Raw genomic sequence first — 15,323 nt, 5'->3', positions numbered from 1 at the left:
CTTGTAAAATGGTAATTTTTCCATAAGAATGCACAAATTAATTATTGCTATAATACACTGCGGACTGCGATGAACAGCCTACACGCGGAGACACTTCAGCCATCTGCTAGGACCATAGACAAGAAACCCATTTAAAATTTTATTTGCGACATGGACCCTTTATATCCGTACATGTTTTGAAGGTCGAGTTGCTTGCTGCGAAATAATTGGCAACCATGTCGTTTCATTCCCACACAGAATCATTATATAAACTTTCCAGTCGTTTTACTGCTTCCACGGTAGACAGATGAAAATAGATTTGGTGGTATTCTATTCAGTTGTGTTACATTTGAAAGTGTTTTCGCAGAATTGTTTTCAAATAAACTCGTGTATAAAGTATTAAAATAATAATAAAATATATATTCATACGGAAAAGAGGAGGACGTTCAGATCAATAACCGAATTTCATAACCTAGGACATATTGTTTTATCATTTGATGACTGGAAATTTAATCTTCAATCTTCAATTTGTAAAAATAATTTTCATAATAAATTTCTGTCTTTCTGTTGAATAATGGCGCTGATATTCGAGTCGGTAACATTGATCGTCATAACGCCTGTATTGATTTTCCTTATTCTCTTGTACTTGTATTTCACTCGAAACTTCGATTTCTGGAATAAACTCGGCATCCCTTACGCAAAACCCCTGCCGTTTGTAGGCAATCTGAAGGAAGTGGTGCTTCTGAAGGAGCATATAGGGCAGAGTCTACAGAGAATCTACAACGAACACAGTGACAAGCCGTTTGTGGGCATCTTCGGATTCGACCAGCCGAGCTTGCTGATTCGTGACCTGGACTTGGTGAAGAATATTCTGGTAAAGGATGCGCAGAACTTCATTGACCGTGTTACCTCTTTCGACAAAAAACTGGATCCATTGTATGGAAACATGTTGCCTTCTTTAAAAGGACAACGCTGGCGCCATGTCAGACTGAACTTGACCCCGGTATTTACACCAGCAAAGATGAGGATGATGTTCTACCTTGTGGAAATCTGTGGTAGAGACCTGGTGATGTACCTGGACAAGGTCACGGCTGACGGTAAGTGATCACAAATTACACAGTTCAAAGTGGCGTCCTATATACTCCTGTTAGAAATACAAATTTTTAGTTCCCAAGTTCCTTTAGCGAAGGTTAAAACAATTAATTTCGATCGACGACTGAAACTGGTGTGTAAAATGTCACATTAATTATACGTTTTATTACATGCAAAATTACTGACTAAGTCTCGCCTGTGACGAGTCCGTTTTGTCAGGTGGCGAAGAGAAATTGACAACAGTCTTCAAAATTAACGTGTCATAAACACTACATTCGTTTGTAGCAACTTCTCTATCTTGCAACGTTCACAGGGACCCCAGTGGATGTGAAAGAGACGATGACCAGGTTCACGACCGACGTGATAGCGTCTTGCGCCTTCGGCATCAACAGCAACTCAATCAAGAATCCCGACGCCGAGTTCAGACGATACATGCGCAAAGCGGTTGAATTCACTTTTATGAAGGGATTGGCAGCACTGTTGGGTTTTCTTGCGCCCAATCTCAATAAGAGATTGAATCTTAAGATACTGGATGACGACACAACCGATTATATCAGGAGGACTGTGTGGGAAACAGTGGAGTACAGGTGAAGAACACTTGCTCTTTGCTTTTAAGAAAGTGCAAAATAACAAATATTTATCATTAAATTACATAAACATGGTTCAAACATAAACTAAAATTGCTTCGTTTGTGCAACTGAATGTAGAAAATTAATTGACGAAAAGTACATAGGAACACATATAAAAGAATTTCCGCAGGAGGAAATATAATTTTGTGACAAAGAAAAAATGGAAGTACATCCTCGGGAATAAAGTGGCCAGAGAAAAATATGCCCACCTATTTGTTATCTAGTATGAATTTAAGAATGCACTTAACTTCTACTCAACCCCCCCCGCCCCGCCCCGCCCCGCCCGCAAGGTATTTCTGTGTGGTATTTTCCAGCAAAGAAGATTTTGAATTTCCTTACAATAAAAATTTAATTCAAGAATACATTAATAAGAAACAAGGAAACGCTGATTGTACCCTTTGAATTTTCCGAAACAATGTCTTGTGTTCGATTCACTAGAGGTAGAACAGAAATCCAGAACCCAGTAATAGAAAGGATTATCGACTATAATGCTCTATTGTTCACATAAGGGCGTTTCAGTTGGTGTTACTGGCTCTTACATTTGTCGTAGGGAGAAACATAAAGTCATACGAAATGACTTTCTGGATTCCATGATGGAGTTGAGAAGTAGGGGAAAACGAAGTGTCAAAGAAGGAAAGACATCTCGAGACGGTCGAAATGAGGGCTCGAATTTCGGTAAGATAACAGACTTACAGACGAATTTTCTGTCTTCTGGGTTGTTGCGCCTTGTAATATTGTGGATGTTTACCAACGTTTCAGAGGTCATTCTGCAACGGCGCAACAACTCAGACGACAGAAATCGTCATACTCACTGCTGTGAAAACCTTAAATCAGAATTACAGACGTTTTACGTGATGGCTAATGCTAAGGAAATGAATAATATCCAACTATAAACTGCATCTGAAGTACGTCCCAGTCGTCGATTTGAGTGAAATGCGTCTCCATGTAATATGCTATAAACGTTACCTTACAACTCTTTCTTATGTAATGACATTTTGTTAACAGGAAATGTTTACCCACTCCTTCAACATTGTTTCTGTTTCGTAATTTTCGGACAATTTTCCTGTGTTGCTGAGGAATGTCGTCATAGCACTGTCGGAGAAAAACAAGTTGCCATACTTTGCGTTATATGGGACGATAACTTTAAAATGGATTTTAAGGAATTCGGAGAGAAGGGTGTGAATTCGCTTGAACCTGCACAGGATCAGACGATGCACAGGGATCTTTATAACATGGCAATGACACTTCGGGTTTCGAAAGAAGATATTGGACCTAAGAAATCTGCTCTATGGAAATATTTAGCTATGTTAGCTTAATCGAGACACCTAACATATAAGAACAAAAATAAGCACCAGCTTTGAAACATGAAAACATGAAAAGCACAATTCAGCACAAGTGAGCACAAAGATCTGACTCTCAATTTATATTTTATTTTTTCAGAAATAGACGGAGACGAATTAGTGGCCCAAGCTTTCGTCATTATTGCGGGGGGTTTTGAAACAGCCGGCGGTACACTGAGCTACGCTTTGTACGAGCTTGCTTTTCATCCCGACATACAGAGCAGACTGAGAGCGGAGATCATGCAGGTGACAGAAAAATACCTGGGAGAGCTAACATACGACAGCGTCATTGAGATGTCTTATCTCGACATGGTGGTATCGGGTGAGAGAACTGAAATCAGTTATGTTTTGTGGACTGTAACCTTGTCGGTAATGTTCTATCTCCAGAATGGAATAAGACTACACATCACAAACCAGAAGACCACATTCCAGACATCCAGCTCCTGATAAACCTCATATCACACAGGGGTAATATTTTTCGTGAGATCTGATGTTGCCACGACAGTGAATATGTCAGAGTTGTTCTGAGATGCGACGCAGGTTTTCGTGAGCCCTGATGAAAAACCGGGAAAACAACATTGACAATTCATGTTTTCTTCCTATGATTGTTTCTGGAGACTTAATTTATCCGGGTTACTCTTGCTTACTGGACGACTATATCAACTGTTTAGTCTCTAACTATCATAAGGCAACAAATTAATTCAGCTGAAATTATTTTTAACTAGAAGCTCGAAAGAGCATGAAGAATTGTAGCACCGCTCGCAAATACGGAAGAGATCTTGTCCTCCGGTGCAGCAATGACATATTGTCTGCAGCTACGTAAGAAGCCTGTTCATTAAATGTTCCAAAATGTATCGTGTCGAATTTGTTCTGCACAGAAAAAACAACAGGAAAGCGTGAATCCATAAACCATTACGATAGGTAGGATACAGGTAGGTATCTTTTACATTCGAGTGTCAGCCTTGTAAACTATAAAAAAAAATATTTCAATGGGAAACTGTGTTTATGTTGTTAAAAATATTAAATGGACTTTTGCAGTGTTTCACAGTCACAAATGAAAGATTTTACCAAATATACAGGATTTCCTTCGGAAGGCTTTCTTTAATTATCAGTGGCTTTTTAACACTTTATCCCTTGTTAAATGTTTGATAACCAATTTTTGTTGAGCACTAAATAAATTCTTACGTTTTGATTTATCAACACTATATATTTTATTATGTTTTGAATTATGAGCACCAGCTACACATTTCATCTCTTGTTTTGTGTTGAATTACCTGTCTCTGTTCGTCCTTTCTTCAATACCCTGGCTTCCACTCTGTTCTTTCAGAGACACTGAGGAAGTACCCGGTAGTTACATTCTTGGATCGGACGTGCCTCAGTGACTACAAACTTCCTTCCCCTTCGGGAAAGGGAACAGTAATACTACCAAACGGAATCGCAATTTACATACCGGTACTGGGTATTCAGAATGACCCGAAGTACTTCCCAGAACCAGAGAAATTCGATCCCGAACGATTCACAGAGGATAATAAGCAGAATCGACCCAGCTACACACACTTACCGTTTGGTGAAGGTCCTCGTATGTGCATCGGTAAGTGCGAACACACATGGATTCGACATTATCACTAATAATAGGAAGTTGAAAGTACGTGAATATTATAATATGCCTATGATAAATGCTAAGTGTTACAATATTACCACTTCCATAAATAATGGGTATACATTTTGAGTACAAAATCTCTGCACGACTTTGTAGATTTTTAGACCTGAAAATGATTTCCGACTTCAGGGTGTTGTAATAAAATATGTTTATGTAAAAATGCTAAATAAGTTATCCTTAATGGACAATATTTATTTTCATTATATATAAAACTTTGTATATTGTGAAGTTAATAAACGAATTCTTAAACATTTTAAACACGTTCAAAGAATAATAGTTTGTAGGTTCCGTTTAGTGAAAATACAGCAGGAGTTATCATACTACTGATAGGATCAACACGTCCCTAATTATTTCATTGCCGGGCGTGATGCCGGAATGCATGGATAATTAGGACGGTGTGCTGCAACCACTAAGCCAATATAAATTCGTCTTTCCTAAGTAAACGGACAACCCGCAGAATCTCTCTCTCTGTACTACCAGAAGTTCGTCCAGCCAAGCCAAGCTAAATGCAATAATGGATATATACCTTATGCATAAAGTTTCTTCCCTGTGTGAACAATGAGAAGTTTGTGTATCGTTTAACAGAACTCTATTAAATTTCAAGGAGATTTGCTGGTGACAACATTAAACTGTACGAAAATTAATCTCTTTATAACTTACTGTAAATTATTTACCTAGTAGTTTACCCTAATATTCTGGCAGAGGTGCACAAGTGTTACCTTGAAGATGGCTATCTTCTAGGTCCTTGTGCCGTGTTGTCTGGTAGATGTCCACCTACGTTTCAGAGGCCCATGCTACCTCCATCATCAGCGCGAGGGCGATCGTCCTGATGATGGAGGTAGCATGGGCTTCTGAAACGTCAGTAAATTTCTACCAGACTACACGTCACAACAACCCAGAAGACAGCCATCTTCAAACTCACCGCCGTCAAAACCTCAGATCCTACTAGTTTTACCTTCACTCAACCAGAGCCCGTCACTGGTCACTGACTTAAACCGATTTCGTCGACTTCAGTCTGTTACGAAATACATCTTTAAGATACGTTTGAATGTTATCTTAACACCTTTAATTCAGTCTTTCGAGGAGACGTTTACAAACAGGTTTTCTAATCAAAATAATTATTGTATTTGCCTTCCCCTCCGTTTTACCCACGCGAATATTCCATCGTAGAGACAGCCCTATGCTTCACTAACCCACCAACACTAGGTGACCAGGTCTTCTATGTAATATAGCAAATTCCTGGCTTTCTAATCTAATGATTCAACTCTGTTCCTCAGCTGAGCTTGTGGTTCTGTTCACAGGAATGCGGTTCGGGCTGATACAGGTCAAGATGGGATTGATACACGTACTCTCCAATTACGATGTGGCGCCCTGCAAAGACACTCCTGTGCCTATAGTCATTGACCCAAAATCTTTCCTGTTCCATCCGATTGGGAAGATTCCGCTCTCTTTGACACGCATTTAAGTTTCGTCTTCGGTCATGAATCACTCGTTTTTTTACAATTAAGACGAAAATAAGTGGACGACAAAATGTGGTTCCTTTAATTCTATATTAAAAGTTTGCTTTTCTGTCGCCCTGTGCAATTAACATAGACAAAATTTCAGTTAATGAACTAACTACCAGAAGCTTCGAAGTCTGCTTCTCTATTTCTGTGATGTACATTGACATGTGCGAAGTGTGTGTAAATTGCTATTTACGTGTGTTTTTATTCATGCTTAAGAAGATGGAAATAAAAATAACATTTCTGCATTTATTCCTTGCTCGTATTTAATGAATATGTATGTAACAGACTATAACGGGTGCAATGACCGAGCTGGATAATGGATTGGAAAGGATATGGAACAAGAGGTGTAGCAACGTAATTTAGGAAATTGTCCCGGTGCGTATATAAAATAAAAAGTATAACTTGAGTCAGGATAGAAGGTCTTCATGCCAGGATTTGAACCTGGTTCTTCCCGAATGCAGAAGAGAAATTCCAACCACAAATTCCAGAGGATCTCTTAATTCTGAAACACATTGTGGACTCAAACTAATTTTTATGAAGGAATGTTGTAAACAACAATAACATCTGAACTTATTGTTTTTTCAGTGTCTTCACGGTGCTAGTATTTTATCATTGGTAAACTAAAATACAAAAGAATTCAATTGGATAACGAAATATATAGTATATATCTTCTTCAAAAGCTACTAGCTGTCAGTTACCTAAGACATTTCCCGTCCATTAATAGAACCCCATTTGGGCCCAGAAGAGATGGCGGGGCATGGAGAAAACTGCATAATGAAGAGCTTCAAAATTTGTACTGCTTTCTTTCTTCCGTTCACATACAACCATTTCCAATTCCTATCAATAATTTATTTCTCCACCTATAGTAGAAATACTTTTGAAAGTTACCATTAACACATACTGTAATTACTACCTTATATTGAGTTAGAATTGAAGAAACATCACAACTCACAATAAACAATAAGGATTATGGTACCGGTGAGATCCCAGCATCGTGAGGAAATTGGGGAGCTACAACGAGTAGCGTAATCCGGTCAGAAAAACTAGCAATGGCTGGGGGTTCGTCGTGCTGACCACACGTCATCCTATATCTGGTTGGATGTTCGTCCACCTCTGCTTAGGCATGTGAACGTGAGGCCAGCAGCCAGCTAGTCGGCTTAGGCTCTTGAGCTGTTACGGTTTTAATTATCACAAAAAATCAACCGCAGATGATCTGCGTTTCTGCCCAGTTTGAGGGTACCAGTGTGCGATTTTAAAAAATTCTGAGCGTTTAACTGATCCTTTCATCAGGATTCATCTGCTGGTCATTGGCACTTCACCAGTCACTTCACTATTTTCGATGAAATGTTAGGTAAGGGAGTACCTAACAGCATTAACTATTTTGATGGTAAGATGAAACAAGACGGGAAGAAATGTTGGTACTTGTAAAATGGTAATTTTTCCATAAGAATGCACAAATTAATTATTGCTATAATACACTGCGGACTGCGATGAACAGCCTACACGCGGAGACACTTCAGCCATCTGCTAGGACCATAGACAAGAAACCCATTTAAAATTTTATTTGCGACATGGACCCTTTATATCCGTACATGTTTTGAAGGTCGAGTTGCTTGCTGCGAAATAATTGGCAACCATGTCGTTTCATTCCCACACAGAATCATTATATAAACTTTCCAGTCGTCTTACTGCTTCCACGGTAGACAGATGAAAATAGATTTGGTGGTATTATATTCAGTTGTGTTACATTTGAAAGTGTTTTCGCAGAATTGTTTTCAAATAAACTCGTGTATAAAGTATTAAAATAATAATAAAAAATATATTCATACGGAAAAGAGGAGGACGTTCAGATCACTAACCGAATTTGATAACCTAGGACATATTTTTTTTATCATTTTATGACTGAAAATTTAATCTTAAATCTTCAATTTGTAAAAATAATTGTCATAATAAATTTCCGTCTTTCTGTTCAATAATGGCGCTGATATTCGAGTCGGTAACATTGATCCTCATAACGCCTGTATTGATTTTCCTTATTCTCTTGTACTTGTATTTCACTCGAAACTTCAATTTCTGGAATAAACTCGGCATCCCTTACGTAAAACCCCTGCCGTTTGTAGGCAATCTGAAGGAAATGGTCCTTCTGAAGGAGAATATAGGGCAGAGTCTACAGAGAATCTACAACGAACACAGTGACAAGCCGTTTGTGGGCATCTTCACGTTCCACCAGCCGAGCTTGCTGATTCGTGACCTGGACATGGTGAAAAATATTCTGGTAAAGGATGCGCAGAACTTCATTGACCATGTTCTCACTTTCGACAAAAAACTGGATCCATTGTATGGAAACAGTTTGCCTTCTTTAAAAGGACAACGCTGGCGCCATGTCAGACTGAACTTGACCCCGGTATTTACACCTGCAAAGATGAGGATGATGTTCTACCTGGTGGAAATCTTTGGGAGAGACCTGGTGATGTACCTGGACAAGGTCACGGCTGACGGTAAGTGATCACAAATTACACATTTCAAAGTGGCGTCCTATATACTCTTGTTGGAAATCCAAATTTTTAGTTCCCAAGTTCCTTTAGCGAAGGTCAAAACAATTAATTTCGATCGACGACTGAAACTGGTGTGTAAAATGTCACATTAATTATACGTTTTATTACATGCAAAATTACTGACTCAGTCTCGACTGAGACGAGTCCGTTTTGTCAGGTGGCGAAGAGAAATTGACAACAGTCTTCAATTAACTTGTCATAAACACTACATTCGTTTGCAGCAACTTCTTTATCTTGGAACGTTCACAGGGACCCCAGTGGATGTGAAAGAGACGATGACCAGGTTCACGACCGACGTGATAGCGTCTTGCGCCTTCGGCATCAACAGCAACTCAATCAAGAATCCCGACGCCGAGTTCAGACGATACATGCGCAAAGCGGTTGACTTCACTTTTATGAAGGGATTGGCAGCACTGTTGGGGTTCCTTGCGCCCAATCTTAATAAGAGATTGAATCTTAAGGTACTGGATGACGACACAACCGATTATATCAGGAGGACTGTGTGGGAAACTGTGGAGTACAGGTGAAGAACACATGCTCTTTGCTTTTAAGAAAGTGAAAAATAACAAATATTTATCATTAAATTACATAAACATGGTTCAAACATAAACTAAAATTGCACCTTCTCTGCTTTGTTTGTGCATCTGAATGTAGAAAATTAATTGACGAAAAGTACATAGGAACACACATAAAAGAATTTCTGCGGGAAGAATTATAATTTTATACTCCCCGTCCAGAATGAATCTGGGGTCCACACAGCCTCTTGTGACAAAGAAAAAATGAAAGTACATCCGCGGAAATAAGGTGGCTAGAGAAAAATATGCCCACCTATTTGTTATCTAGTATGAATTTAAGAATGCACTTAACTTCTACTCCCACCCACCCCCACCCCCCGCAACGTATTTCTGTGTGGTAATTTCCAGCAAAGAAGATTTTGAATTTGCTTACAATAAAAATTTAATTCAAGAATACATTAATAAGAAACAAGGAAACGCTGATTGTACCCTTTGAATTTTCCGAAACAATGTCTTGTGTTCGATTCACTAGAGCTTGAACAGAAGTCCAGAACCCAGTAATAGAAAGGATTATCGACTATAATGCTCTATTCTTCCCATAAGGGCGTTTCAGTTGGTGTTACTGGCTCTTACATTTGTCTTAGGGAGAAACATAAAGTCATACGAAATGACTTTCTGGATTCCATGATGGAGTTGAGAAGTAGGGGAGAACGAAGTGTCAAAGAAGGAAAGACATCTCGAGACGGTCGAAATGAGGGCTCGAATTTCGGTAAGATAACAGACTTACAGACGAATTTTCTGTCTTCTGTGTTGTTGCGCCTTGTAATATTGTGGATGTTTACCAACGTTTCAGAGGTCATTCTGCAACGGCGCAACAACTCAGACGACAGAAATCGTCATACTCACTGCTGTGAAAACCTTAAATCAGAATTACAGACGTTTTACGTGATGGCTAATGCTAAGGAAATGAATGATATCCAACTATAAACTGCATCTGAAGTACGTCCCAGTCGTCGATTTGAGTGAAATGCGTCTCCATGTAATATGCTATAAACGTTACCTTCCAACTCTTTCTTATGTAATGACATTTTGTTAACAGGAAATGTTTACCCACTCCTTCAACATTGTTTCTGTTTCGTAATTTTCGGACGATTTTCCTGTGTTGCTGAGGAATGTCGTCATAGCACTGTCGGAGAAAAACAAGTTGCCATACTTTGGGTTATATGGTACGATAACTTTAAAATGGATTTTAAGGAATTCGGAGAGAAGGGTGTAAATTCGCTTGAACCTGCACAGGATCAGACAATGCACAGGGATCTTTATAACATGGCAATGACACTTCGGGTTTTGAAAGAAGATATTGGACCTAAGAAATCTGCTCTATGGAAATATTTAGCTATGTTAGCTTAATCGAGACACCTAACATATAAGAACGAAAATAAGCACCAGCTTTGAAACATGAAAACATGAAAAGCACAATTCAGCACAAGTGAGCACAAAGATCTGACAATCAATTTTTCTTTTATTTTTTCAGAAATAGACGGAGACGAATTTGTGGCCCAAGCTTTCATCTTTATTATGGGGGGTTTTGAAACAGCTGGCACTACACTGAGCTACGCTTTGTACGAGCTTGCTTTTCATCCGGACATACAGAGCAGACTGAGAGCGGAGATCATGCATGTGACAGAAAAATACCTGGGAGAGCTAACATACGACAGCGTCATTGAGATGTCTTATCTCGACATGGTGATATCGGGTGAGAGAACTGAAATCAGTTATGTTTTGTGGACTGTAACCTTGTCGGTAATGTTCTATCTGCAGGATGGAATAAGACTACACATCACAAGCCAGAAGACCACATTCCAGACATCCAGCTCCTGATAAACCTCATATCACACAGGGGTAATATTTTTCGTGAGATCTGATGTTGCCACGACAGTGAATATGTTAGAGCTGTTCTGAGTTGCGACGCAGGTTTTCACGAGCCCTGATGAAAAACCGGGAAAACAACATTGACAATTCATGTTTTTTTCCTATGATTGTTTCTGGAGACTTAATTTATCCGGGTTACTCTTGCTTACTGGACGACTATATCAACTGTTTAGTCTCTAACTATCATAAGGCAACAAATTAATTCAGCTGAAATTATTTTTAACTAGAAGCTCGAAAGAGCATGAAAAATTGTAGCACGGATCGCAAATACGGAATAGATCTTGTTCTCCGGTGTAGCAATGACATATTGTCTGCAGGTACGTAAGAAGCCTGTTCATTAAATGTTCCAAAATGTATCGTGTCGAATTTGTTCTGCACACAAAAAACAACAGGAAAGCGTGAATCCATAAACCATGACGATAAGTAGGATACAGGTAGGTATATTTACATTCGAGTGTCAGCCTTGTAAACTATATAAACAAAATAATATTTCAATGGGAAACTGTGTTTATGTTGTTAAAAATATTAAATGGACTTTTGCGGTCTTTCAGAGTCACAAATGAAAGATTTTACCAAATATACCGGATTTCCTTGGGAAGGCTTTCTTTAATTATCAGTGGCTTTTTAACACTTTATCCATTGTTAAATGTTTGATAACCAATTTTTGTTGAGAACTTTATAAATTCTTACGTTTTGATTTATCAACACTATATATTTTATTATGTTTTGAATTATGAACACCAGCTACACATTTCATCTCTTGTTTTGTGTTGAATTACCTGTCTCTGTTCGTCCTTTCTTCAATACCCTGGCTTCCACTCTCTTCTTTCAGAGACACTGAGGAAGTACCCGGTAGCTCCATTCTTGGATCGGACGTGCCTCAGTGACTACAAACTTCCTTCCCCTTCGGGAAAGGGAACAGTAATACTACCAAACGGAATCGCAATTTTCATACCGGTACTGGGTATTCAGAATGACCCGAAGTACTTCCCAGAACCAGAGAAATTCGATCCCGAACGATTCACAGAGGATAATAAGCAGAATCGACCCAGCTACACACACTTCCCGTTTGGGGAAGGTCCTCGTACGTGCATCGGTAAGTGCGAACACACATGGATTCAACATTATCACTAATAATAGGAAGTTGAAAGTACGTGAATATTATAATATGCCTATGATAAATGCTAAGTGTTACAATATTACCACTTCCATAAATAATGGGTATACATTTTGAGTACAAAATCTCTGCACGGCTTTGTAGATATTTAGACCTGAAAATTATTTCCGGCTTCAGAGTTTTGTAATAAAATATGTTTATGTAAAAATGATAAATAAGATATCCTCAATGGACAATATTTATTTTCATTATATATAAAACTTTGTATATTGTAAGGTTAATAAACGAATTCTTATACATTTTAAACACGGTCAAAGAATAACAGTTTGTAGGTTCCGTTTACTGAAAATACAGCAGGAGTTATCATACTACTGATGGGATAAATACGTCCCTAATTATTTCATTGCCGTGCGTGATGCCGGAATGCATGGATAATTAGGACGGTGTGCTGCAACCACTAAGCCAATATAAATTCGCCTTTCCTAAGTAAACGGACAACCCGCAAAATCTCTCTCTCTGTACTACCAGAAGTTCGTCCGGCCAAGCCAAGCTAAATGCGATAATGGATGTATACCTTATGCATACAGTTTCTTCCTTGTGTGAACAATGAGAAGTTTATGTATCGTTTAACAGAACTCTATTAAATTTCAAGGGGATTTTCTGGTGACAACATTAAACTGTACGAAAATTAATCTCTTTATAACTTACTGCAAATTATTTACCTAGTAGTTTACCCTAATATTCTGGCAGAGGTGCACAAGTGTTACCTTGAAGATGGCTGTCTTCTGGGTCCTTGTGCCGTGTTGTCTGGTAGATGTCCACCTACGTTTCAGAGGTCCATGCTACCTCCATCATCAGCGCGAGGGCGATCGTCCTGATGATGGAGGTAGCATGGGCTTCTGAAACGTCAGTAAATTTCTACCAGACTACACGTCACAACAACCCAGAAGACAGCCATCTTCAAACTCACCGCCGTCAAAACCTCAGATCCTACTAGTTTTACCTTCACTCAACCAGAGCCCTTCACTGATCACTGACTTAAACCGATTTCGTCGACTTCAGTATGTTACGAAATACATCTTTAAGAAACGTTTGAATGTTATCTCAACACCTTTAATTCAGTCTTTCGAGGAGACGTTACAAACAGGTTTGCTAATCAAACAATTATTGCATTTGCCTTCCCCTCCGTTTTACCCACGCGTCTAACCCATCGTAGAGACAGCCCTATGCTTCACTAACCCACCAACACTAAATGACCACGATAAATCAAAAAGGAAAGGTCTTCTCTGTAATATAGCAAATTCCTGGCTTTCTTCATGCCTATTAGATTCAACTCTGTTCCTCAGCTGAGCTTGTGGTTCTGTTCACAGGAATGCGGTTCGGGCTGATACAGGTGAAGATGGGATTGATAAACGTACTCTCCAGTTATGATGTGGCGCCCTGCGAAGAAACACCTGTGCCTATAGTCTATGACCCAAAATGTTTCCTGTTCCTTCCGATTGGGAAGATTCCGCTCTCCTTGACACGCATTTAAGTTTCGTCTTTTGTCATGAATCACTCGTTTTTTTACAATTAAGACGAAAATAAGTGGACGACAAAATGTGGTTCCTTTAATTCTATATTAAAAGTTTGCTTTTCTGTCGCCCTGTGCAATTAACATAGACAAAATTTCAGTTAATGAACTAACTACCAGAAGCTTCGAAGACTGCTTCTCTATTTCTGTGATGTACATTGACATGTGCGAAGTGTGTGTAAATTGATATTTACTTGTGTTTTTATTCATGCTTAAGAACATGGAAATAGAAATAACATTTCTGCATTTATTCCTTGCTCGTATTTAATGAATATGTATGTAACAGACTATAACGAGTGCAATGACCGAGCTGGATAATGGATTGGAAAGGATATGGAACAAGAGGTGTAGCAACGTAATTTAGGAAATTGTCCCAGTGCGTATATAAAATAAAAAGTATAACTTGAGTCAGGATTGAAGGTCTTCATGCCGCGATTTGAACCTGGTTCTTCCCGAATGCAGAAGAGAAATTCCAAACACAAATTAAACAAACAACAATAACATCTGAACTTATTGTTTTTTCAGTGTGTTCACGGTTCTAGTATTTTATCATTAGTACACTCATATACAAAAGAATTCAATTGGATAACGAAGTATATGGTATATATCTTCTTCAAAAGCTTTTAGTGTCTCAGATAGCTGAGACATTTCCGTCCCTTAATAGAACCCCATCTGAGCGTAGATGAGAAACGGCGGGGCATGGAGAAAACTGCATAATGATGAGCTTCAAAATTTGTACTGCTCTCCCAACATTATCATTGTGATTAAGTTGAGAAGAATGAGATGGGCGGGGCATGTGGCGTGCACGGATGTGACAAGAGGTGTGCACCGGGTACTGTTCGGGAAGCATGAAAGAAGTGTTCCCTAAGCTAGCTAATTAATTAGTTAATGGAATTCTAAGGTTCATTACAGCGTTCACAAGGTCCAGAAACTCGACTTGACCGCTCTTTTCCAACTCGTCAACGTTAAATAAATTCATGAATGCCGAAGTTGATGTTCTGGATTGTGATCATCTTATATGAAGAAGCATCTTTCTGACAGAGGCTTCCCGATTAGTTTATCGCTATCGATACCAGCGAGTCTCTGCTTACAAATACCCGTCGGTTAGAGAAGGGAATTGCTGGACAGTGCAGCAAATATGAGCATGTAAAATTATGGAATCGTAAACCCCACAAAACATGATCTTTCATGTGCATACTCCATCCACTGCTGATTGTCAGTCCTGAGAGGAACTTGGCAAACTGAGGTTGGGCCTCATGCGTGTCTCTGGAATCTCTGCACAGCATTTACTGGCATCCTCATCATGTAATCGTATGCCTTTCAGGTGCCCCTGACATTAGAAACCTAGATGACATTGAAGGAAACACATGTTGTTGTTGTTCTTGTTTTTTGCTTTGTCTTTGCCGAAGCACAACTGCGTTAGTCG

General features: G+C 39.0%; 2 protein-coding genes across 3 annotated transcripts; both read left to right on the top strand.

Annotated features, from left to right (window-relative positions):
* The first annotated feature begins 268 nt into the window (after window positions 1–268).
* On the top strand, window positions 269–6,454 carry LOC147875229 (cytochrome P450 6j1-like). Its single transcript, XM_087347780.1, has 6 exons — window positions 269–1,076; window positions 1,385–1,658; window positions 2,251–2,375; window positions 3,141–3,362; window positions 4,368–4,631; window positions 6,002–6,454. Exons 1-6 carry the CDS (start codon window positions 554–556, stop codon window positions 6,163–6,165), a joined length of 1,572 nt encoding a protein of 523 aa, XP_087203906.1. The 5' UTR covers window positions 269–553; the 3' UTR covers window positions 6,166–6,454.
* A 1,429-nt stretch (window positions 6,455–7,883) lies between these two features.
* On the top strand, window positions 7,884–14,147 carry LOC110833138 (cytochrome P450 6j1). Of its 2 annotated transcripts, XM_087347794.1 has the most exons (6): window positions 7,884–8,703; window positions 9,010–9,283; window positions 9,920–10,044; window positions 10,810–11,031; window positions 12,040–12,303; window positions 13,695–14,147. In XM_087347794.1, the coding sequence occupies exons 1-6, from the start codon at window positions 8,181–8,183 to the stop codon at window positions 13,856–13,858; spliced, it is 1,572 nt and encodes a 523-aa protein (XP_087203920.1). In that variant the 5' UTR covers window positions 7,884–8,180; the 3' UTR covers window positions 13,859–14,147. The 2 variants fall into 2 exon arrangements, with proteins under 2 accessions (XP_087203920.1, XP_087203924.1); XM_087347798.1 differs by lacking the exon at window positions 10,810–11,031 and having other exon boundaries at window positions 7,888–8,703.
* The last annotated feature ends 1,176 nt before the right edge of the window (window positions 14,148–15,323 follow it).

This window comes from Zootermopsis nevadensis, unplaced genomic scaffold, assembly GCF_977971745.1.
Source record: "Zootermopsis nevadensis isolate Lab colony 2312 unplaced genomic scaffold, Znev_1.0 Znev_ptg000001l, whole genome shotgun sequence".
NCBI lineage: Eukaryota > Metazoa > Arthropoda > Insecta > Blattodea > Termopsidae > Zootermopsis > Zootermopsis nevadensis.
This window is presented reverse-complemented; position numbering and strand designations above follow the sequence as displayed.